Below are 22469 nucleotides of genomic sequence, written 5' to 3'. Positions count from 1 at the left end.
GGGACCACTTATATCACATTGTGTTTAAAAGAAAATGCGCAGATGCGCAGCTGTCATAGCTGGGTCGGAAATGACGTCATGGCGACGCCATGTTTGGCCAATTTTGATGAATGACATGGACTTACGGTGATCGCTCTATAACAGAGCCGTTTTTGAGCTTCGGCATATTATATTTTTATATTTTTTAGCTAGAACAAATTTATTTGCATGAGATGACAAAAATTACAGGGCTGTCACACTGCCTTCGCAACTGCAAAACTGCAGCCGCCTGTTTTTTTGTTTTTTTTTTGTTTTGTTTTTTTTTTGCAGATAGGTAAGTTCCATGCGTTTTATTTTACTACGTGGTCTGTATTGCATAACACTAGTAGCATTAAAATCAACTGACAAAAGTGACAGAGTGATGAATCAGACACTATTGCTGTACCTACATTTGGTACAACAGGTGGAGAGCTATCGATTGGGGTTTGAATGTTTGGAAATCAGTTTGGTAGGTTTCGGGATCTACAACAAAGGGGGGGGGGCGATAATGCACCCGCCCCTGCCGTTAGTACCTACGGGTAGGTAGGCCTATGCACTCATGCAGGAGCCGGCCTCCGATCATATTACGTAAGAGAAGCTTCAAGAATTCCAGTGAAAGTAGTCGCGTTATTTGCTTTACACTTTAGCACACATTTGTTCGTTGCTGTTTCCCATCCATTTATAATGAACGGATCGCCCGGCAGCGCTGTGCGCGCCATCTAGCGGTTGGTTTGACGGTGGCCATCCGTTCAAGGTTGTTTGTCGACTGTGGCTGGTCCGAGATCCCGGCGCGGCAGAAGCCCTACGCGGGACCGGCACGCGACGGACAGCTGGCTGTGGGTACCCGCAGGGCTCCAGAGTCGGACCGGACCGGGCGGCAGCAGGGACGGCGCGGGGCCCAGTCGTGCGCCGGGAGTCGTCACGGAGGGTACGGGAGCGGACTGACAGTAGAGAGAGAGAGCACCGCTCGTCCGGCCGCCATGGAGTTCCCGTTCACCGGCGAGCCGATCCCGGCCTCGGAGGAGGCCGTGTACGCCGCGTTCCCCAGCTACCGGCAGCACGGGCTGGCCATGTTCGGGCCGGACCGAGTGGTGTACAGCGCAGACGCGCTGCCCATCCTGCAGAAGCTCTACCAGACGCCGCTGCACGCCGACGACCTGTGGCTGCTGACACCGCCCAAATGCGGTGAGCATCGCTATCGCGCCAGGTGGCTCAAACTATGTGTGAAAGTTCCAGATAAAGGTGTAGTTGGCGGTTTTTTTACGGTACCGAACAAACAAGACGACTGGCGCGGTAGTCTCGACAAAACCCATGATCCCCCCGGGTTCCGGACAAAATATCGAAAAGCAAAATATCGAATAGCAAAATATCGAAGACAAATTATCGAAGTGGCAGAAGATCGAAAGCAAAATATCGAATGCGCAAAATATCGAAATCGCAAAATATCGAACCGCAAAATATCGACATCGCAAAATATCGACATCGCAAAATATCGAATTGCATAATATCGAATTGCAAAATATCGAACTCGCAAAATATCGAATAGCATAATATCGAAAGCAAAATATCGAAACGCAAAATATCGAAAGACAAAATATTGAAAGACAAAATATCGAAAGACAGAACATCGAAAGACAAAATATCGAAAGACAAAATATCGAACAGACAAAATATCGAACGCAGAATATCGAAAAGACAAAATATCGAACGCAAAATATCGAACAGACAAAATATCGAAAGACAAAATATCGAAAAGGCAAAATATGGAACGCAGAATATCGAAAAGATAAAATATCGAACGCAGAATATCGAAAAGACAAAATATCGAACGCAAAATATCGAACAGACAAAATATCGAACGCAAAATATCGAAAAGGCAGAATATCGAACGCAGAATATCGAAAAGGCAAAATATCGAACGCAAAATATCGAAATGACAAAATAACGAACGCAAAGCGTCGAAAAGGTAAAATATCGACTTGAAATGGCCCTCTGCGGACTCCTTAGAGCTCTGTCGAACTCTGTCGAAATTAGGTTTCGCTCGACAGATCTTCCAGGGCTATCAAACATAGGCGGATCCAACCCAGAGTTTTGGGAAGGGCAAAACATCACAATTTATTGTTTCTTTTCATGCACTGCCATAGACGTAATGCTAAAAATGATGTCCTTTGTGGAGGGCAATTGCCCTATTTGCCCTCCCTTGGATCCGCCACTGCTATCAAACACCGTTTGAGTTTTGAAAATCGGTCCAGTAGCTTCGGAGATAGGAGGGGGGGGGGGCTCCAAATAGCCCCCCCAGTCAGTTGTGTTATGGAATATACCCCAGTCAGGCGCGGGTTAACATCATTTTAATTTCACTGCGTCGTGTTTTTGGGGATAGTTTTCCAAAATCTTCGTTTTTCATAAAGCAATGATAAACACTAAAAATATCGGGGGGGGGGCGAAGCTTCCAGAGGGGCCCCTTGAGAAAACTTTGCACCCCCATCCGAAATTACCTTCCGCCGCCACTGCTGAGATCTACAAAAAATATCAGAGTTTTCCAAGTCTGTCATGGACCCGCTGATTGCTCTTTGAGGCCTACAGATAACAGAGGGCCCGATGAGTTCGACAGAGCTCTAAGGAGTCCGCAGAGGGCCATTTCAAGTCGATATTTTACCTTTTCGACACTTTGCGTTCGTTATTTTGTCTTTTCGATATTTTGCGTTCGATATTTTGCCTTTTCGATATTTTGCGTTCGATATTTTGCCTTTTCGATATTTTGCGTTCGATATTTTGTCTGTTCGATATTTTGCGTTCGATATTTTGCCTTTTCGATATTCTGCGTTCGATATTCTGCCTTTTCGATATTTTGCGTTCGATATTTTGTCTGTTCGATATTTTGCGTTCGCTATTTTGTCTTTTCGATATTCTGCGTTCGATATTTTGCCTTTTCGATATTTTGTCTTTCGATATTTTGTCTTTTAATATTTTGTCTTTCGATATTTTGTCTTTCGATATTTTGTCTTCCGATATTTTGTCTTTCGATATTTTGCGTTTCGATAGTTTGCGTTTTGATATTTTGCTTTCGATATTATGCTATTCGATATTTTGCGATTTCGATATTTTGCAATTCGATATTTTGCGATTCGATATTTTGCAATTTCGATATTTTGCGATTTCGATAATTTGCAATTCGATATTTTGCGATTTCGATATTTTGCGATTTCGATAATTTGCGACTTCGATATTTTGCTTTCGATAATTTGCGTTCGATATTTTGCGCTTCGATATTTTGCGTTTCGATATTTTGTCATGGAAGCGATCCCCCCCCCCCCCATACGACAAACACGGCCGGTTGTGCAGCATCACTGGCGAATGTGTGAGGTCTGAGAACGTTTACGTAACGCAATGGCGCAGGCCTCATCCTGCACACTGTTTACTCGCGGGGCCGGTCTCCGGAACGGCAAGCTACACTGAAAAGTCGAGCGGCACGCCAATAGCGAGACTGGTTGCACAACAAATACCGTAGTGCGTTTTTGCGCATGGTTTGCAGCAGGCTTTCGTTATTTGAAGCGGGATACACGCCGTAAGGAAATCAAAACCGTACCACTCGTTTCACAACAGTGAATGCAATGGCAATAGCTCATATCGAGTTCGCATACACTACCCGGGAGAAATGAATCGAACTCTGCCTGGGCCATAGTACGCAGGTACTGTCGAGTGGCCGGTCATGGTAACTGCCCGACCTCTGTAAACCTGATCATTACGTAACCGACAGCCGCTGCTTTTGGTCATTCAGTGGATGGTGCATCCATTACCCAACACTGCCATGCCTCGACAGCTGTCAGCCACCGTCCACTCCAGTTATGCTGCCCCATCCAAATCCAGCTCATGTCTTGTGGAGTATGTAATTGATGCCTTGCCCTCCCTCCCTACAACTGTCTTCCCATAAAAAAAACAGTGCTTATTTTGTCAGTGCAGTCATCATTAAACCTGCACTAGGACGCTCTCGCACGGCACTCTAGTGGCCTTGTCTTTCCTCAACCCGCCCTCCCTTTGTCTCTGTTCCTGTCTGTTCTGAACTTCTGACCCTGTCTCCAAGTGGCCCTCGCTCCCTCTCTCTTCCCCTCCTTATCTCGCCCACTTCCTGCCTCTGTGAGCGCGCAGTTGGGTCGCCGGACCCCACCAGTTGAGCTCAGCATCGCACTGGAGTCGAGCGCGCGCAACAGGCAGCCGTTTTTGCCGCCGCGCAACACCACCGATCGACGGTGACTGGAGGTCACACGAGCTTTTTATGTCACTCGCGGCTTGTTTTTGTTACGATTGTGATATGTCCAATAGCGGACAGCCTTTGGCACTGGCATTAGGATCCAAAAGCACTAAGAACCAAGGAAATTAAAGATGTGGCAGGTTGATGAAAAGGCGATCTTAGATAAGCTATAATTGTAATAGCAAAATTAGAGACTCTTAGCCCGTAGGCATGACATGGATACTGAACCTGCGTGGTTACTTTTCCGCTTGGTTCATGCTTGGACCTTGAGGTATGTATGAATGGTATTTCAAAAGGCCGAAATTCCGATTTTTCAGGGACATGAAATGTGATATGCATGCTCACTTATCCCGTAACCATTAACAGGGTACACCGGCATATTACATATTGATGACAGATGAGTGCGCCTCAGCATATTCTCACAAATATTTGCCAAAGGTCGGTACTCCATTCGCATTAGCCTCCTACACCGTTCCGCTGCTTCTGGTCCGGCAATTGACGAGACTTGCTGGATGAAGAGGACGCACCCAAAGTCCATCAGACAGGTGACATTGAGTCTCATATCCAGCACTTCTGACGTCTTCCCTGCGCGGCAGGCACCACATGGATGTCTGAGCTGGCCTGGCTCGTCAATCACGACTGCGACTTCGAGGCGGCAAAGAGTTACCTGGTACCCGACCGCGCTCACTTCCTGGACATGCCGGTTCTGGCGTCACCCCGGGGGCGAGAGGCCATGACCGCTTCCGGAAGCCGCATGATGATGCCCATCACTGATCGGCCTCGGCCCTGGCACATCCAGACCCACCTGCCGCTCAACTTTCTGCCGCCAGCGCTGCTCGACACGTGCAAGGCAAGTTACCCTCATTATACCCAATACAGCTATCGCCCTAGTCCAGTTCAAAGCCACGTTCGACGCATAATGCTCGAATGTTTCAGTATCAGTGCCGATGACTGTCAGTCTCATAAAAAACACGAAGCACAACTCACCGTTCAATTTAGCTTGCCATCTTAAAAAATGCAACGATTTAGCGACACAAACGGCAGTTTTCATTGTCCCACGCTGCCATAAAAGGAGTATTCATGTTGTCGATTATGACGCCGATCCAACCGTTCCCACAGGTGATTTATGTGGTAAGAAACCCCAAGGATGCCGTCGTCTCCTTCTACAAGATGTTGCAAAACAACAAAACACTGAGCCCGGAGCTGACGGTCGACCAGTACGCCGAGCTGTACATGGCCGATCGCTGCATCAGCACGCCTTTCTTCTCGAATGTTCTGCAGGCGTGGAAACAGCGGAACCACCCCAATATGCTGTTTGTCACATTCGAGGAGATGAAGCAAGATCTGCGCGGTGTCATCAACCGCGTGGCAGCCCACCTCGGCAAGCAGCTAACCGAAAAACAACTGGAGCAGCTCGAACGTCACCTCAGCTTCGAAAGCATGAAGGACAACCAGTGGGTGAACAAGGAGAATCTGGGCTACCGGAAGACAGACAGCAGCACAGGAGAGAGCCAAGCCTTCATGAGGAAGGGTCAGACGGGCGACTGGAAGAACAACCTGAGCACTGAGGTGGCCCAGAAGATGGACGTTTGGATGGAGGAGAACCTTCGAGGCACCGGACTGGAGCTGGTCACGGAGCTCCCGAAGAAGTAGCGACTCTGCCAACTACAGACCTGTGCCAACTCCATACTTGTGTACACCCGCCAATCTCAACAATCAATCAGTACTGTAGGAGTGTAAAGAAAGACGCACCAACTTCCACGACTCAGAAATGGCCCGGAGGCAAAAGCTCCAGAGAAGCTGCGCGCTCCAGAGAACCCAAATTCCTTTCATGGCAGCTTCTTTCGAGCCTCGTCCGAGCGCCAGCCTGCCTTCGGCATTCTACAGTACAAACATCAACGGCCACACTCCCCGGGTTCCGTTCTTCAGTTCTGTCCGAAACGCGATGTAATCTCTTTAGAATGCTTTGATGGTGCAAAACATGTGCAGCTTTGTAAAAAGATGTGAGAAGGAAAAGCGATGTGAGAGTTTAAATACACCCTAGCCGGGCTTGTCTGTCTCACATCAACCAATGTGTTAACTGTTAGCATGATACTAGACTGTTCTTTTGTAGTTAATACAAGTAGCACAGGAAAACATTTGGAAAACATGACAACTGGGATCGTGGACGATGACTACTGCAATGCCCTGTAAGCACTCACATCAGCGGTCATAAATTCAAGAAACAATCCAATTACAAAGCGTTACAACCATTCGTGCAAGCTCAAAATGCGCCGATATTTTCCATCCTGAAAAAGCCAGATTGAGATGATAGTATGGACTCCAGTTATCAAAGAATCGAAAACACATCTCGGGTAGCAACATTCAACGAAAGATGCCTTCACAGAAAGTATGTTCCTTTCATTAGTCTCTTTTTCGCGTACCGTTCCGTCGCCGTCGCTAGCCTCTGTTCCGTCCTTCCATGACAGGCACCACGTGGATGTCTGAGCTGGCCTGGCTCGTCAACCACGACTGCGACTTCGAGGCGGCGCAGAGTTACCTGGTACCCGACCGCGCTCACTCTCTGGACATGTCCGTACTGGCGTCGCCCAGCCGACGTCAGGCGTTGGTCGACGCTGGCAGTCGAATAGTGATGCCCATCACTGATCGGCCTCGTCCCTGGCACATCCAGACCCACCTGCCGCTCAACTTTCTGCCGCCAGCGCTGCTCGACACGTGCAAGGTAGGCGACTTGCACTGGCGGTCGCAGCCGCTAGCAAAAGGGGGGGCCAAAGTCACACTCGCGGGACATAACATTTATCCGTCACCGGGAGGGGGGGGGGGGGTGATCGGCTAATTTTTTTACGTCCACGAGGCGCCGCGCAGTTGGCATTACTTATGCTTTATCCATCTCATTCTTGCGTGAAATCTTTAAGCTCAATTTAAGGCAAAATGACCAGTTCCATTTTCCGTCCCACGGGGTTTCCACCAGTCGGGCCACTGCACCATGACGACGGATCGGTGTAGCATTATAGCATATATACTGGAAGGTCGGGCACGCGGATTCATGACCTTACAACTATAAAACAATTCGGAAAAGTACAGATACCTCTTGCTTTGAACAAGCATGTGAAACCCAGAGAGCATTTTCAGACTATGACATTTACCCATATAGTCGTGTGGCGGCGGGATAGAGTAGGTACACCGACCTCTGGAGACCCCCACAGGTTCCGAGCTTTCAAAATTGGCATATGAGGGTCGCGCGCGACTCCTGCGGGGCTTCGCAACGGCTCTATTGGGGCTCACTCAACCTGTATAGTCCTACTGCTAAAAAGACTGGCCCTGAACCCTAAGGACTTCATTAGTCTCTCACTCTCTGCCAGCCCCAGGACCCACACCGGCTCATGGGGTCCCGACGTAGAAATATGAGGGAATCTGCGCGGGACCATCATGATGTAAAGTAATCTCGATCAGGACCAACGTAAGGCTGTGCCGGAGTGTGCGTGAGCCCTGTGATCTTCAGAAACCCACCCATGTACTCGTATGTTTTCACGTAGAGGCCAGTTTAGGGCCCTCAGAGACCAGTACAGGGCCTGCAAACTGCAAAGGCCAATAGTTTGAGACCATCAGAGACCGAGTTGGGCTCTCAGAGGCTAATGTGGGTCCTTACTCATTACAGGCCAACATGGGGCCCTCAGAGGTCAGCGTGGGGCCCTAAAAGACCGGCATGAGCCGTCGTTGGACCCCAGAGGACAACAGAGGGCCCTCAGAGGCCAAGATGGGCCGTCCTCAGAGGCCAATGCAGGCCCTTAGAGGCCGGCATCGGGTCTTCAGCAGCCAATGCGGGGCCCTCACTGGCACCTAAATGGTCGTCTTGGGACACCAGAGACAGAAATAAGGCCACCAGAGACCGGTGTGAGACCCTCAGACGCCGGTTGGGGCCCCTGAAGCCGATTAGGGGCCCTCATAGGCCAGATGTGTGGCCTCAGAGGTTGATCTGGGCTTTTAGCGGTCAACGTGGGCGCTTGACCGTCACTGAAGTTCCCTCAGAGGTCAGTGTAGGACGCTCGAAGACCGGTGTTGGAGCTATATTAATAGCTGGGCGTGGGTTTTTGAGCCTCGTGACGATCGAAAAAGGGCCAGGGCCCCATACACCTATGGGGGCCCATTGGTTGTTTGAGGGGGAGGGGCAAATGATATGATGGCCCCCTTTATTGGCCTTTGGGGGGGGGGGCATGGCCCTGATGCCTCCCCCCCGCGACCGCCACTGTGTACACATCACACATGCCTCTGAGATTATATACTAGCTCATGCAAACTCTATGCAGGCCCCGGAGGTCCCACGCTAATCCTTAAGAAACCAAGCCGGCATACGGCGTCACCACCGGGCTTCTGAGGTGCACTGCACCAACCCCTGAGGTCTTACTTTAGTGTCGTAGAGCCACGCTCATTTGGCAGGGCCCACCCGCCACTGCCGAAGAGGGTCTCATGCCAGCCAGACCCTCAAGTAAACCCACGCTGATATTCCATATACCTACTCGTAAGATCCGGCCATACTCGTGAACCGGTGCCAGCGACCCTGACCGCCAAATTGACAGAATGCGAAACTGAGCCCACTCATGAGTGAACTTTACGTCCTTTGATGGCACAAGAAAGAAAATGAAACATACAAAAAGTTTTTTCTAGGACTTTTGTTCGATCTGAAAGGTGGGGCCAAAAGACAGTATGGCCCCACCTTTCAGCACCAAAGGAGGGGCCATGGCCCCCGTGTCCCCCCCCCCCCCCTGGGACCGCCTATGGCGACTTGTAGCTTGTCAGAAACGGTATACGTCTTCATATCCCCAAGGTCCGACATTGACAAAATAAATATAAAAAGTTCAGCCACAAAACCCCTATCGCCTATATCCTAAAAATTCATTCAATCGTCAGATATCAAATTGAAGCACCATTGAGTTTGCATACCACCGATAAAAGAGAAACTTGCGTGAGCATTTTTCGACTCTGACGCCGATCGAACCGATTTCACAGGTGATGTACGTAGTCAGAAACCCCAAGGATGCCGTCGTCTCCTTCTACAAGATGTTGCAGAACAACAAAACGCTGAGCCCGGAGCTGACGGTCGACCAGTACGCCGAGCTGTACATGGCCGATCGCTGCATCAGCACGCCCTTCTTCTCGAATGTTCTGCAGGCGTGGAAACAGCGGAACCACCCCAATATGCTGTTTGTCACATTCGAGGAGATGAAGCAAGATCTGCGCGGTGTCATCAACCGCGTGGCAGCCCACCTCGGGAAGCAGATAACCGAAAAACAACTGGAGCAGCTCGAACGTCACCTCAGCTTCGAAAGCATGAAGGACAACCAGTGGGTGAACAAGGAGAATCTGGGCTACCGGAAGACAGACAGCAGCACAGGAGAGAGCCAAGCCTTCATGAGGAAGGGTCAGACGGGCGACTGGAAGAACAACCTGAGCACTGAGGTGGCCCAGAAGATGGACGTTTGGATGGAGGAGAACCTTCGAGGCACCGGACTGGAGCTGGTCACGGAGCTCCCGAAGAAGTAGCGACTCTGCCAACTACAGACCTGCGCCAACTCCATACTTCTGTACACCCGCCAATCTCAACAATCAATCAGTACTGTAGGAGTGTAAAGAAAGACGCACCAACTTCCACGACTCAGAAATGGCCCGGAGGCAAAAGCTCCAGAGAAGCTGCGCACTCCAGAGAACCCAAATTCCTTTCATGGCAGCTTCTTTCGAGCCTCGTCCGAGCGCCAGCCTGCCTTCGGCATTCTACAGTACAAACATCAATGGCCACACTCCCCGGGTTCCGTTCTTCAGTTCTGTCCGAAACGCGATGTAATCTCTTCAGAATGCTTTGATGGTGCAGAACATGTGCAGCTTTGTAAAAAGATGTGAGAAGGAAAAGCGATGTGAGAGTTTAAATACACCCTAGCCGGGCTTGTCTGTCTCACATCAACCAATGTGTTAACTGTTAGCATTATACTAGACTGTTCTTTTGTAGTTAATACAAGTAACACAGGAAAACATTTGGAAAACATGACAACTGGGATCGTGGACGATGACTACTGCAATGCCCTGTAAGCACTCACATCAGCGGTCATAAATTCAAGAAACAATCCAATTACAAAGCGTTACAACCATTCGTGCAAGCTCAAAATGCGCCGATATTTTCCATCCTGAAAAAGCCAGATTGAGATGATAGTATGGACTCCAGTTATCAAAGAATCGAAAACACATCTCGGGTAGCAACATTCAACGAAAGATGCCTTCACATAGAGTACCTATGTTCCTTTCATTAGTCTCTTTTTCGCATACCGTTCCGTCGCCGTCGCTAGCCTCTGTTCGGTCCTTCCGCGGCAGGCACCACGTGGATGTCTGAGCTGGCCTGGCTCATCAGCCACGACTGCGACTTCGAGGCGGCAAAGAGTTACCTGGTACCCGACCGCGTACACTCTCTGGACATGTCCGTACTGGCGTCGCCCAGCCGACGTCAGGCGTTGGTCGACGCTGGCAGTCGAATAGTGATGCCCATCACTGATCGGCCTCGTCCCTGGCACATCCAGACCCACCTGCCGCTCAACTTTCTGCCGCCAGCGCTGCTCGATACGTGCAAGGTAGGCGACTTGTAGCTTGTCAGAAACGGTATACGTCTTCATATCCCCAAGGTCCGACATTGACAAAATAAATATAAAAAGTTCAGCCACAAAACCCCTATCGCCTATATCCTAAAAATTCATTCAATCGTCAGATATCGAATTGAAGCACCATTGAGTTTGCATACCACCGATAAAAGAGAAACTTGCGTGAGCATTTTTCGACTCTGACGCCGATCGAACCGATTTCACAGGTGATGTACGTAGTCAGAAACCCCAAGGATGCCGTCGTCTCCTTCTACAAGATGTTGCAAAACAACAAAACGCTGAGCCCGGAGCTGACGGTCGACCAGTACGCCGAGCTGTACATGGCCGATCGCTGCATCAGCACGCCCTTCTTCTCGAATGTTCTGCAGGCGTGGAAACAGCGGAACCACCCCAATATGCTGTTTGTCACATTCGAGGAGATGAAGCAAGATCTGCGCGGTGTCATCAACCGCGTGGCAGCCCACCTCGGGAAGCAGCTAACCGAAAAACAACTGGAGCAGCTCGAACGTCACCTCAGCTTCGAAAGCATGAAGGACAACCAGTGGGTCAACAAGGAGAACATGGGATTCAAGAAAACATACAGCAGCACCGGAGAGAGTCAGGCCTTCATGAGGAAGGGTCAGACGGGCGACTGGAAGAACCACCTGAGTGCCGAGGTGGCGCAGAAGATGGACGTTTGGATGGAGGAGAACCTTCGAGGCACCGGACTGGAGCTGGTCACGGAGCTCCCGCAGAAGTAAAGACTTCTTCAACTTCTGAACCGTTCAAACCGCCATTCAACCATCAAACTCATTCTGGCCTCCTGAATCGTGATCTAGAAAAGTCTGAGCAACCACAAATATCAGAACAGGATAGCAAAACTCCCGAGGGGTCTAAAATTGAGGCTCGAAGCTCCGCGAATCAAACTGGGAAATATCAGAGCAAGTTTTTGCAGATGCTACTGACCTGCCTTATGGGTCTTCAATACATATCTATCTACAGAACATTCCTCGACTGTTATTTGTAAAAACACGACGACTTATAATTCAGAAGGCCCAATTCAAAACATTGACAATCGCAGATACACCAGCAATTATAGATTCAAGAAAACTATGGTTCACCTAAAAGGTGAAGCATGCTAAAATTTTGAACCTTTTATATGTTGCTGTTTCACTTTTTGTACGAGGATAATCATCTTTCCTTCAAATACATATTAAACATCCCTTCATTGTTTTCCGCTAGGACACTGCACGAATAAAATATAAAAGCTGATGATCAATAACAGCAACATGAAGTGCCTATTGAATGCCACAAAATGCTACTGAATAGTGTGCTTGAGTGAGTCCCACAAGGATCTTTCTTAGGGCCCACACTATTCGTTCACCCGCTTCGTAGGCTGTGTCGAAACATTGAAGGCACTTCTTAACATGCTGCTATTTAAATATGTGTGGCTATTATAGATATGTCTGTACCAGATTAGGACTAAACAACCAATCGCGGGTAGCTTAAAAAACACACATCTGATGTACTCAGATTTTGGGTACTTTTGCCTTTATGTAGCTCGAAAAGGATAGCGTCTTCATTGGAAGGAACACCAGGTATGCCTATCTTAGCTTTGATGGCCTCGTGTCCTGCGCTGATTCAACGAACATCCTTCCACGAAGCGTTGCAGATTGTCTAGTGCCCGGAGTCGCTAGCCAATTTCCCGTCCTTCCATGGCAGGCACCAACTGGATGTCTGAGCTGGCCTGGCTGGTCAACCACGACTGCGACTTCCAGGCGGCGCAGGCCTACCTGACACCAGACCGAGCCCACTTCCTGGACATGCCGTTGCTCGTATCATCCAGCAGGCGGGAGGCCATGGTGGCTGCCGGCAACCGCATGGTGATGTCCATCACTGATCGGCCTCGGCCCTGGCACATCCAGACCCACCTGCCGCTCAACTTTCTGCCGCCAGCGCTGCTCGACACGTGCAAGGTAAGTGGATGGTGGTCCGCCAGCGAAGGCAAATGTTTCTCAGTTCCCTTGGCCAAAACTTTGCATGGGCGCTCGAAACGTTGATCCGAAGATTATTCAACCACAGGATATTCAAAATCTCATACACTTCAGCTCATCATAAAATATAATAAGCCGAACATCAGACAATAGACAGCTCGCCTTGCCTTGTCTGTACTAACGATGCGCTTGTATCTGCCAAGGAGAATCTCTTTATCTGTAGACATCGATTTCAATGCTCACTCTGCAATTGCAATTTCAGACTTTGATGCAGCCCCTGACTCTTTCAGGTGATTTCCGTGGTCAGGAACCCCAAGGACGCCGTTGTTTCCCTCTACAAGATGTTGCAGCTCAACGATACGTTGAGTCCTGAGCTGACGGTTGACCAGTACGCCGAGCTGTACATGACTGGCCGTCGCTTCGGTGCACCTTTCTTCTCGAATGTACTGCGAGCGTGGGAACAGCGGAACCATCCCAATATGCTGTTTGTCACATTCGAGGAGATGAAGCAAGATCTGCGCGGTGTCATTAAGCGCGTGGCAGCCCACCTCGGCAAGCAGCTGACCGAAAAACAACTGGAGCAGCTCGAACGTCACCTCAGCTTCGAAAGCATGAAGGACAACCAGTGGGTCAACAAGGAGAATCTGGGCTTTCGAAAACCAGATAGCAGCACCGGAGAGCGACGGGCTTTCATGAGGAAGGGCCAGACGGGCGACTGGAAGAACCACCTGAGTGCCGAGGTGGCGCAGAAGATGGACGTTTGGATGGAGGAGAACCTTCGAGGCACCGGACTAGAGCTGGTCACGCAGCTCCCGCAGAAGTAGCGACTTCGTTAACCCGTTGATCGTGGGAAATGTATATTAACGGCTAACGCCCAAAAGTCTTCCAAACTACCCACTTGTGCCCTTGAAGCATAAGTAAATAGCCTTCCATTCCCGAATTGGCTTATATCAATAAGTGCGACATTTCCGAGAAACTGAACACTTCAGAGCTCCCAGAATTGGAGTTCAAACAATTTCAGACAGCTTCTCTTGGAGATGCGCAGTCGGTCTAGTGACTGGGCCATCCGTCCAGCGAAAGTCACATTGCTTCTCCTGGTGCAGGACATCGATGTCTCGCCTTCTACAGTCATTTTGACCGTAGCACTTTGTGACATTTTTTATATGACTGTCAAGTGACACATATGTATATAAACTGACTATGACTATGACTATGTATAGGTATGTGCACAGACATGCAGGTTAAGGGCAGTGCCAGTTGTAAGAAACACCACTATCACGCCTGAAGCTATGTAGATCAGCAGTGTCCTGCTATGTAGATGAGCATATGATGATGGGACGATTGTTTATTGGCAATCTATGGTGTAGCCGATAAAGGAATAATAGACTCAATAAAGCTGTTGATCGTTCCAAGTGCGCATGCGACTAACATAATGCTTGAAAATAAAGAAAATCCTAATGAGACTGAAAAGAGTGTAGAGATTCAAAGGTATTTCCAAGGACAATATCAAAGTACAGATAAAAATTACATTAAACAGATTACCACTCCGTTGCTATGTATATCGGTAACTGTCACCGAAAGGCGGCTTAGGTCATCGCGTTTACAAATGGCTTGGCTTAGTAGTGTAGGCAGTTCGCACAGATCTGCGGTTGTGCGTCTCACATGTAGCCCTACATATGTATATCGGTCGCTTTAGTGGTGTACGCAGTTCGCACAGATCTGCGATCGGGCGTCCCACATGTTGTCCTACATATATCGGTCGAACAGAGCGTTGCACGCGTAGATGCCAACTACTGTTCCGTCCTTCCATGACAGGCACCACCTGGATGTCTGAGCTGGCCTGGCTCGTCAACCACGACTGCGACTTCGAGGCGGCGAAGAGTTACCTGGTACCCGACCGCGCTCACTTCCTGGACATGCCGTTGCTAGCAGCTCCGAGCAGGCGAGAGACCATGACCGCCTCAGGAAGCCGCATGATGATGCCCATCACTGATCGGCCTCGGCCCTGGCACATCAATACCCATCTGCCGCTCAACTTTCTGCCGCCAGCGCTGCTCGACACGTGCAAGGTAGGCCAGTTGCAGCGATCCGATCATAGGGCGAAACAAAACCCGTTGAATTTCCGTTGGATAATATTAAGCTAAGTTATCTTTTAACCCGCGCGGGGCTGGGGTCTCCAGCCGAACGCGCGGGGCTGGGGGGGGGTAAATTTTACCCCCCCCCCCCTGTTATCTCCCGAACTAATGGTCCGATTTGGAAAATTCAAACGCCAATCGAAAGATCTCATCACGAACAAATAAAAACATGTACTTAATTTAAGGTTTGAGGTCAAGGTCAAGGTCAGGTCAAGGGTACAAATTGCAAGTTCCTACAGTATCGGCCTTGCACCGTAGTTGCCGAAGAATGGAGTCATGGACTGAGACTGATTGCCCAAAACGTGTTCTTAGGCTACCAAGACAATATTCGTTGCATACAATATCATTCAGAGGCCAAGGTCAAGGTCAGGTCAGGTCAGGTCAGGTCACCAAAAACAAAATATAGAAAAGGGCATGTGCGACACATGTTTTATGGGTCATTTTACTCATAGAATTCAATAAGCACACTCAATAAGTGATACGGACCACCTCTGGATGAATTTCAGGTCGAGGTCAGGTCAAGGTCAGGTCAAGTGAGGTCAAATTTTGAAGTTGGTTGTTAAGGCCTAAAAAGGTGTCAATCTGATGCAGTTTTTCACGGCGAATCGAATGGTGCTATTTTTGTTTCCGTACGAGGTCTAGAACTTCCAAAAAAATCATTTTTCAAAATTTTTGTGTGTCGTGACGTCTTAAAATTTTGAATAACTACCACATTTTTGAACCGATTCTTCTAAAACTTGGTATGTAGGTGCACATAGACCACTTCTCTGACATATATTCCGGTTTTTCGATACACTCAAAATTTTGGATTTTATAATTATTTTCCCAAAAAAGTCAGTTTTTTTAGAAAAAATTGGGCCAAAATCCAAAATTTTCAAAAAACCGAGATAGCCATTTGATAGACAAAGTAGAATTACGTATAACCTTATTTGTGACGTCTTGATTCCTTTAAAAATGAAGATGTTAGCGGCGTTTGAATTTTTGCCGTTTTTGAGGCGAAAATGGCGAACATGACGTCACTAAAACGTCAATTTCTCAATAAAAATCCGACGGATTTCGCCCAAATTTTCAGGGAACGTGTCAAATTGATGTAAGAAAAGGTACTGAAAGTTTGGCGGTGCTGCGCGACGCCGTTTTTGAGATATTGCAAAAATTCGCGAGGGGGGGGGGGTAAAATTTCTCCCCCCCCAGCCCCGCGCGGGTTAAAATACCGACAATACGGCCTAAAATATATGAAAACTCAGCAACGTGACATTTCACGTTTTCTGGAGTTTTGTTCGTCGTCAGTAATTTTCGTTTCGAAAAGAAGTGAGCAAATGAACATACCAGTCCGTGAATGAGAGCTCTACTCCAATTTTTACTGAGTGTTCCACTTTTGCAGGTGATCTATGTCGCGAGGAACCCCAAGGATGCCGTCGTCTCCTTCTACCAGGGCTGCGGAGTCGGAGTCGGAGTCGGAGTCGGAGTCGGTCGGAGTCGACAGTTGTGACCGGAGTCGGAGTCGGAGTCGGAGTCGGAGTCGATTTTAGAAACCCGAGCCGGAGTCGGAGTCGGAGTCACCGAAAATCTGTCGACTCCGCAGCCCTGCTAGGTCTGCGGAGTCAAAGTCGGGAGTTGGAGTCGGTCGGAGTCGACAATTCTGCCCGGAGTCGGAGTCGGAGTCGGAGCTGGTTTTTGAAAGCCGGAGTCGGAGTCGGAGTCGGAGTCGCCGAAAATCCATCGACTCCGCAGCCCTGCCTTCTACAACATGCTGAAGCTCAATAATTCACTGAGTTCGGAAACTGCAGTCAACCAGTACGCGGAGCTGTACATGGCCGGTCGCTGCATCAGCACGCCCTTCTTCTCGAATGTTCTGCAGGCGTGGAAACAGCGGAACCACCCCAATATGCTGTTTGTCACATTCGAGGAGATGAAGCAAGATCTTCGCGGCGTCATCAACCGCGTGGCAGCCCACCTCGGCAAGCAGCCGACCGAAAAACAACTGGAGCAGCTCGAACGTCACCTCAGCTTCGAAAGCATGAAGGACAACCAGTGGGTCAACAAGGAGAACATGGGCTACCGAAAGACAGACAGCAGTGGGGAAAGAATAGCCTTCATGAGGAAGGGCCAGACGGGCGACTGGAAGAACCACCTGAGCACTGAGGTGGCGCAGAAAATGGACGTTTGGATGGAGGAGAACCTTGGAGGCACCGGACTGGAGCTGGTCACGGAGCTCCCGAAGAAGTAGCAACTTCGTCCACCGCTCCACTTCAGTTACAATTAGTTTTTACCGGAGCTAAAAAGCGGAATTTAAAAGCTTTCACAACAAATACCCAACGTTGCAACTTTACTCGGCGGTTTGAAAGTCTTCACTGGCATAAAGGTCTTAGGGACTTATAGGGCCAATATAAGGTCTTTCAAGTTAGGGCAGAGGTGACAAGATTTGCAACATGAAACTTATTAGGAGCGCAATGGCTGCTTATTTGCCTTTCTGTCAATAAATAAGAGTACATAACATATCCAAGGTTTTTTAAATCTCGAATAACTATGTTAAGTTAAAGTAACCAAGCCCAAAATATCAGCCGTAAAATATGTATAAACTATAAACTGTAGCCACAAAGCATAGAGTAGCGACTAGCAATGAATTCAGTTTAAATCCCATAAGGGTGTTGTCGAGATGAGCGAACATTAAATCAGCTATTTTGCTGGGATGTCGTCTAATTCCCAATAACAATATAAAGGGAAGGTATTCATAGTCCTAGTCTAACCCCAGCACCGCCTCTGGATCCGATGGTCGTGTTCAAAGAAGTGTTTGACACAGAGCTTGAAAAAGTTCTGCCACTCGGCGGCGCGTATGTACGTGGCCTAATCGAAACATTACAATACTGACTCATTCATTCAGTCACCATACCACTTTCTAGGCAGTAATGTGCGTGCACTATACATGTATTTATCAAGGCAGTAATGTATGTTTTCGAAACGATTCCTCATTGCATATTGAGCCGTGCGCAAACAAAATAAGCAAATAAGTACCCACGGTACGTAGCCAGCCATATTACAAAAAAAATCATAGCCTAACTTTGTGGAGCGAATCAGTGTAAGCCATCTGAGTGCTCAGTACAATGTGGCACCTCCTGGCGACGGCCCACTGAGCCAATTATATCGACCTGGCCATTTGGCAGGGCTCAACACACCTGCAGCATACCAAATCAATGCAGTAAGTGGGCGTCACGCCTCGCCAAGCAAGCTGGACAATCCAGGCAGTAGACATCAGCCTTAAACGCGTCAGAAAAAATACCGACGCTTCTTTTTGAAACGGTCGTTCTTTTTCCTTTGTAGTCCTCCCAACCTTTTCAAGGGAAGGCTCCCTGTTTCATTTAGTTTTTCCAAGTGGCTCCAAATTATTTGGTCAACTATCGACTATCCTGTGTCAAACATTAAATGAAGTTGGCTGAGTCTAAGCTCTGAACAGCCATCTCAGTTATTGAATCCGTTATCGCAACCTAACTGCTTCCTGATTTATGTAGCACATTGAAGTGACCGATGGCTATAGGCAGCAACAAATGACTGAGGCGTTCGGCAGCACGGATTCTGCAGACAGTTGAGCGATCTCCCTCGAGCTGCGAGAGGGTCGACAGCTGATAGCCCGCAGCAAAGTCGCGTCCGATTGGTAATTGAAACATACAAGGATAATTCATGAGAAGGTGGATAGCGCCGACAAAGCGAGGCGCCGTGGCCAGGCCATGCGCGGCTCGGTACTCACCCAATCTGTGGCCTCGAACATCTGGATGTCGAGCGGATCGCCGATCAGCTGGCCAGCCAGCCGGGTCAGGCCGTGGCAGGAGGCCAGCGCCACCTTCAGCTCGCTGGAGTCGCTCAGCGCGCGGACGTCGCGCTCCGGGGGCGAGAAGCCGGCCGGCGCGCAGGGCACCACGCCCCACATACTCAGGCCGTCCTCAGTCAGCGTGCCCGTCTGTCGGGGGCGGGGATCAGGACGGTGAGTCGTACACCACTGGGGTACCTATTCTGACTCACAATACCCATCCACCAGCCACCAGCCACCGGACAGAATTCACCATCCACTGTCCACTGTTTACCTCTACCGTCCATCACCCCGTCCACCATCCACTATCCATAAATGTCCATCGTTCAAAGTCCACATCTATCGTCCACCGTCCAGCGTCTTCCCTGCATCCTTCCACCGTACACATCCACCAAATCTAGATTCCACAGGAAGGTCCTCTCCCCCCCCCCCCCGATCAGCCAGGCTCTCCGCATACCGCACCTTGTCGAAGCAGAACAGCTTCAGCTTGCCGCAGACGTTGATGCGCGGCGGCGAGATGCAGAAGATGCTGGCCACCTTGAGTCTGTTCTGGGCGTACACAGTGCCGACCGTCATGGCGGCCGGCAGGGCGGGAGGCACCACGATGGTGATGATGTCCAGCGCGCGCAGCACCGTCACCTGTGGCGAGTTCTGACGGCGACCGGGGGACGGGGGAGGGTGTTCATACATGCAGTGCTGCGGGTCGCGGGTAACGGTCGGGGTGAAGAGCATGATATATATGTTCAGTGGGTGGGGCGGTGCCCGATTTCGGTTTCAGATAACCTCGCTTCAACGTTCGCTCCCCACATTTATCGAGAAATGTGTGAAACTCTGACTGAATGTCTAGGCAAACTAATTCGATGAACAGAGCGCACTGCAACGAACTGTGCTTGTCTCATTGCATCAGTAGAAATGGCTCATAACCTTATCAATGAAGTGCCAAAATGTTCCGGTTCCGGTGCTGCTGACTGGCACCGGTACCCGCCCCAGTCGCTTCTCACCCCTCTGCTGATGTACATGTACACAGTGTACACCATGCCGATCAGCGACAGCATGAACATGAAGCCCATGAACTTCATCGAGTCCTTGTAGAACTTGAAGCCCATCGGCTTGGGGAAGAGGATGGAGCGAATCAGCTCCCCCTTGGCGGTGCTGAAGCCGGTTCGAATCACCACGGCGAGAACCTGCCGGTTGGAGTCAGATCAGACGATAGGGTTAGCTCCGGTTAGCTGGATGGGTTAGATCAGACGATCGGGTTAGCTCCGGTTAGATGCTGGGTCAGATCAGATGATCGGTTTCGCTCCGGTCAGATGGCTGGGTCAGATCAGAACAGTGCCTCTCAGACCCGACCAACAGCCAAGCCATACAAATGCATACAGTGTGATCGATAAACCGAGAACACCTCGTAGTTCACACATGTTTATATCGTCACGGCAGATCGTACCCGGCTGCAACAGGTGTTATACATTCGTCCTGTAGTCGGCCCCGCCATACAAGTGTCAGCGGAGTGAGATGGGAGGTGCCAGTTGGACTGATATCGACAAAATGAGCTGCATGTGACTACAACGTGGAAAAACACGCGCCTCCAGTACCACCTGTGGTACTGCCGCCTTTTGTGACACAGATGGAACACAGTCGAGCGGTCGACGAAGCTCTTCAATTCAATCATGACTCGGTAAATTTGGATCCTTCTCCCTCTTTTCACACTTGTGCATCGGGAACCGGGGGGGCAGTGGGGGCAGCTTGCCCCCCTAACTTTAGGGCCGTGGGGGCGGTGCCCCCACAACTTTAAGACGGAATACCGCACTTTTTTGCAAATGTTTTCTTTTTTGTTGAAAAAGCCAAGGGATGAAAAATAAGTGGCCTAAAACCGGCGAGAAAACTAAATTTGGGGGTACCCTAGGTTGATCTCTATCATGGTGTGCCCCCCCCCCCCCCCCCCAGTCTGAAAGTAGTTCCCGCGCCCCTGCACTTGTGAGCAATGACCATTGACCAACCAGGATAACAAGGTCGTTCATGCACTGAGCGAAGGGGTCACAGCAGGTACGAAAGTCACACGCCCTTCGTAACCAAACCTCCAGACGCGTGCACACAGACACACGAGAATGGATGTCTTTTCCTGGCTCCGTCCACAATATTCCCAACACAGCAAAACACACGGCAAACGGGCAAGCGCATCACCTGACTATTCCGTGCGCCCTGACAAAAAAGGCTGGCATTGGTGACTGACATTCAATCACCACACATAGCATCTATAAAAATGGGTTATTCATCGCTGGCGTTACAAATACGTAAAAAAGTATAATATGCACTAGATGTTGAAAAGCTTGTTAGTCAAGTAAGTTTTGGACAGGTTATTTTCACTATGGCAATCAAAGGAGTGTCACTGTCAAGGTGACAAAAAAAAAAATTGTCGGAATATCGCCACTACGTCAAAAACGAACGTCAAAAAGCGATAGTGACTGACCGGAGCATTGCCGTAATAGCGACAGTTACTGACCGGAGCATTGCCGTAATAGCGACAGTTACTGACCGGAGCATTGCCGTAGTACCGACAGTGACTGACCGGAGTATTGCCGTGGTAGTGATAGTTACTGACCAGAGTATTACCGTAGTAGCGACGGGTACTAACCGGAGTATTACCGTAGTAGCGACGGGTACTAACCGGAGTATTGCCGTAGTAGCGACGGGTACTAACCGGAGTATTGCCGTAGTAGCGCGTCTGGATGACCTTTGTTCCGCAGAACAGCGTGTGTCGCCGGTGGCTCTCGGGCGAGAAAAGCTCGCCCTCCTCGTGCTGCGTTAGCTGCGTCTTGGTCACCGGTACACTCTCCCCTGCGGCAGGAGTGGGAGGGAGTGACACTCTCCACTGCGGCAGGAGTGTCAGGGAGTGACACTCTCCCCTGCGGCAGGAGTGTGAGGGAGTGAGTGACACTCTCCCCTGCGGCAGGATTGTTAGGGAGTGACACTCTCCCCCGGGTCTGGCCTGATGACGGCTACACCGCCGTCAGATGGGTCTTGGTGACCGGCACACTCTCCCCTACGGCGGCGCAGCGGTCAGATGACGGTTACAGCGCCGGCAGATGACTATACCGCCGCCAGGGCCTCGTTTAAAGGTAGTGTGCCAGCTTTCCTGGACCGTATGGAGTTAATGGCTCAGATAAGGAGAACCGGATTTTTAGAACTTATCCATACCTTCAAAACTCATGGAAACGTCTTAAATTCTTCAAATTTTGAGTACCCCAGTGCGAAATTCGCCCCGACGGGTTGTCGGTCGTACCCCAACCACATTTCACACCACTATGAACAATAAATGCACACACTGAAATCGCTATTACCGATATGCTCATCCAATCAAGTTTCGATAAATCCGTTCATCATCATCTCCTGCGGTTTCGAACACGCCTGTTAGGTGGTGCGGTAGACCGCGCCCAAAGCCAGGGCCCCGGTAACGTGAGGTAGCCGAGTCGGGGCAGCGTGCGCTGACCCAAGCCGGGGCCGCGCGTCCTCCCGGTGTCATGTGATAGCCCGGGGCTGCCCGCAGGGATGCGGTAGACCGCGCCCAAAGCTGCGGCCCCGGCTTGGGTCAGCGCACGCTGCCCCGACTCGGCTACCTCACGTTACCGGGGCCCTGGCTTTGGGCGTGGCTTCT

At 49.8% G+C, this 22469-nt stretch overlaps 4 protein-coding genes across 5 annotated transcripts in view; 3 read left to right on the top strand and 1 right to left on the bottom strand.

The window, feature by feature from the left end:
* LOC122386263 (polyamine-transporting ATPase 13A2-like) overlaps nt 1-22469 on the bottom strand; it is a 110583-nt gene that overhangs the window by 73913 nt on the left and 14201 nt on the right. The window contains 4 exon segments of the mRNA XM_043375298.1: nt 18758-18967; nt 19280-19468; nt 19819-20001; nt 21516-21652. Coding sequence (XP_043231233.1) covers nt 18758-18967; nt 19280-19468; nt 19819-20001; nt 21516-21652 — 719 coding nt within the window.
* Nucleotides 823-13740, top strand: LOC122386265 (sulfotransferase 1A1-like). Of its 2 annotated transcripts, none has more exons than XM_043375301.1 (3): nt 823-1203; nt 12609-12862; nt 13171-13740. In XM_043375301.1, exons 1-3 carry the CDS (start codon nt 999-1001, stop codon nt 13702-13704), a joined length of 993 nt encoding a protein of 330 aa, XP_043231236.1. In that variant the 5' UTR covers nt 823-998; the 3' UTR covers nt 13705-13740. The 2 variants fall into 2 exon arrangements, with proteins under 2 accessions (XP_043231236.1, XP_043231235.1); XM_043375300.1 differs by lacking the exons at nt 12609-12862; nt 13171-13740 and adding exons at nt 4864-5117; nt 5387-6424 and having other exon boundaries at nt 859-1203.
* LOC122386267 (luciferin sulfotransferase-like) lies at nt 11024-12602 on the top strand. Its single transcript, XM_043375302.1, has one exon. The coding sequence runs from the start codon at nt 11117-11119 to the stop codon at nt 11645-11647; it is 531 nt and encodes a 176-aa protein (XP_043231237.1). The 5' UTR covers nt 11024-11116; the 3' UTR covers nt 11648-12602.
* LOC122386268 (sulfotransferase family cytosolic 1B member 1-like) lies at nt 13727-17513 on the top strand. The gene is made up of 2 exons (XM_043375303.1): nt 13727-14949; nt 16397-17513. The coding sequence occupies exon 2, from the start codon at nt 16763-16765 to the stop codon at nt 17240-17242; it is 480 nt and encodes a 159-aa protein (XP_043231238.1). The 5' UTR covers nt 13727-14949; nt 16397-16762; the 3' UTR covers nt 17243-17513.

This window comes from Amphibalanus amphitrite, unplaced genomic scaffold, assembly GCF_019059575.1.
Source record: "Amphibalanus amphitrite isolate SeventyFive unplaced genomic scaffold, NRLGWU_Aamphi_draft 000245F_arrow, whole genome shotgun sequence".
Classification (NCBI taxonomy): domain Eukaryota; kingdom Metazoa; phylum Arthropoda; class Thecostraca; order Balanomorpha; family Balanidae; genus Amphibalanus; species Amphibalanus amphitrite.
The sequence above is the reverse complement of the archived record's forward strand: the minus strand, read 5'-3'. Positions and strand labels throughout refer to the sequence as shown.

What these genes read in the sequence shown, in the direction of transcription:
- LOC122386265 (XM_043375301.1), top strand. Translation starts at nt 999, where the DNA reads ATGGAGTTCCCGTTCACCGGCGAGCCGATCCCGGCCTCGGAGGAGGCC. An exon ending in GCTGACACCGCCCAAATGCG is followed by an intron (nt 1,204 to 12,608) that starts GTGAGCATCGCT and finishes CTTCCATGGCAG; the next exon opens with GCACCAACTGGATGTCTGAG. An exon ending in CGCTGCTCGACACGTGCAAG is followed by an intron (nt 12,863 to 13,170) that starts GTAAGTGGATGG and finishes TGACTCTTTCAG; the next exon opens with GTGATTTCCGTGGTCAGGAA.
- LOC122386267 (XM_043375302.1), top strand. Translation starts at nt 11,117, where the DNA reads ATGTACGTAGTCAGAAACCCCAAGGATGCCGTCGTCTCCTTCTACAAG.
- LOC122386268 (XM_043375303.1), top strand. Translation starts at nt 16,763, where the DNA reads ATGCTGAAGCTCAATAATTCACTGAGTTCGGAAACTGCAGTCAACCAG.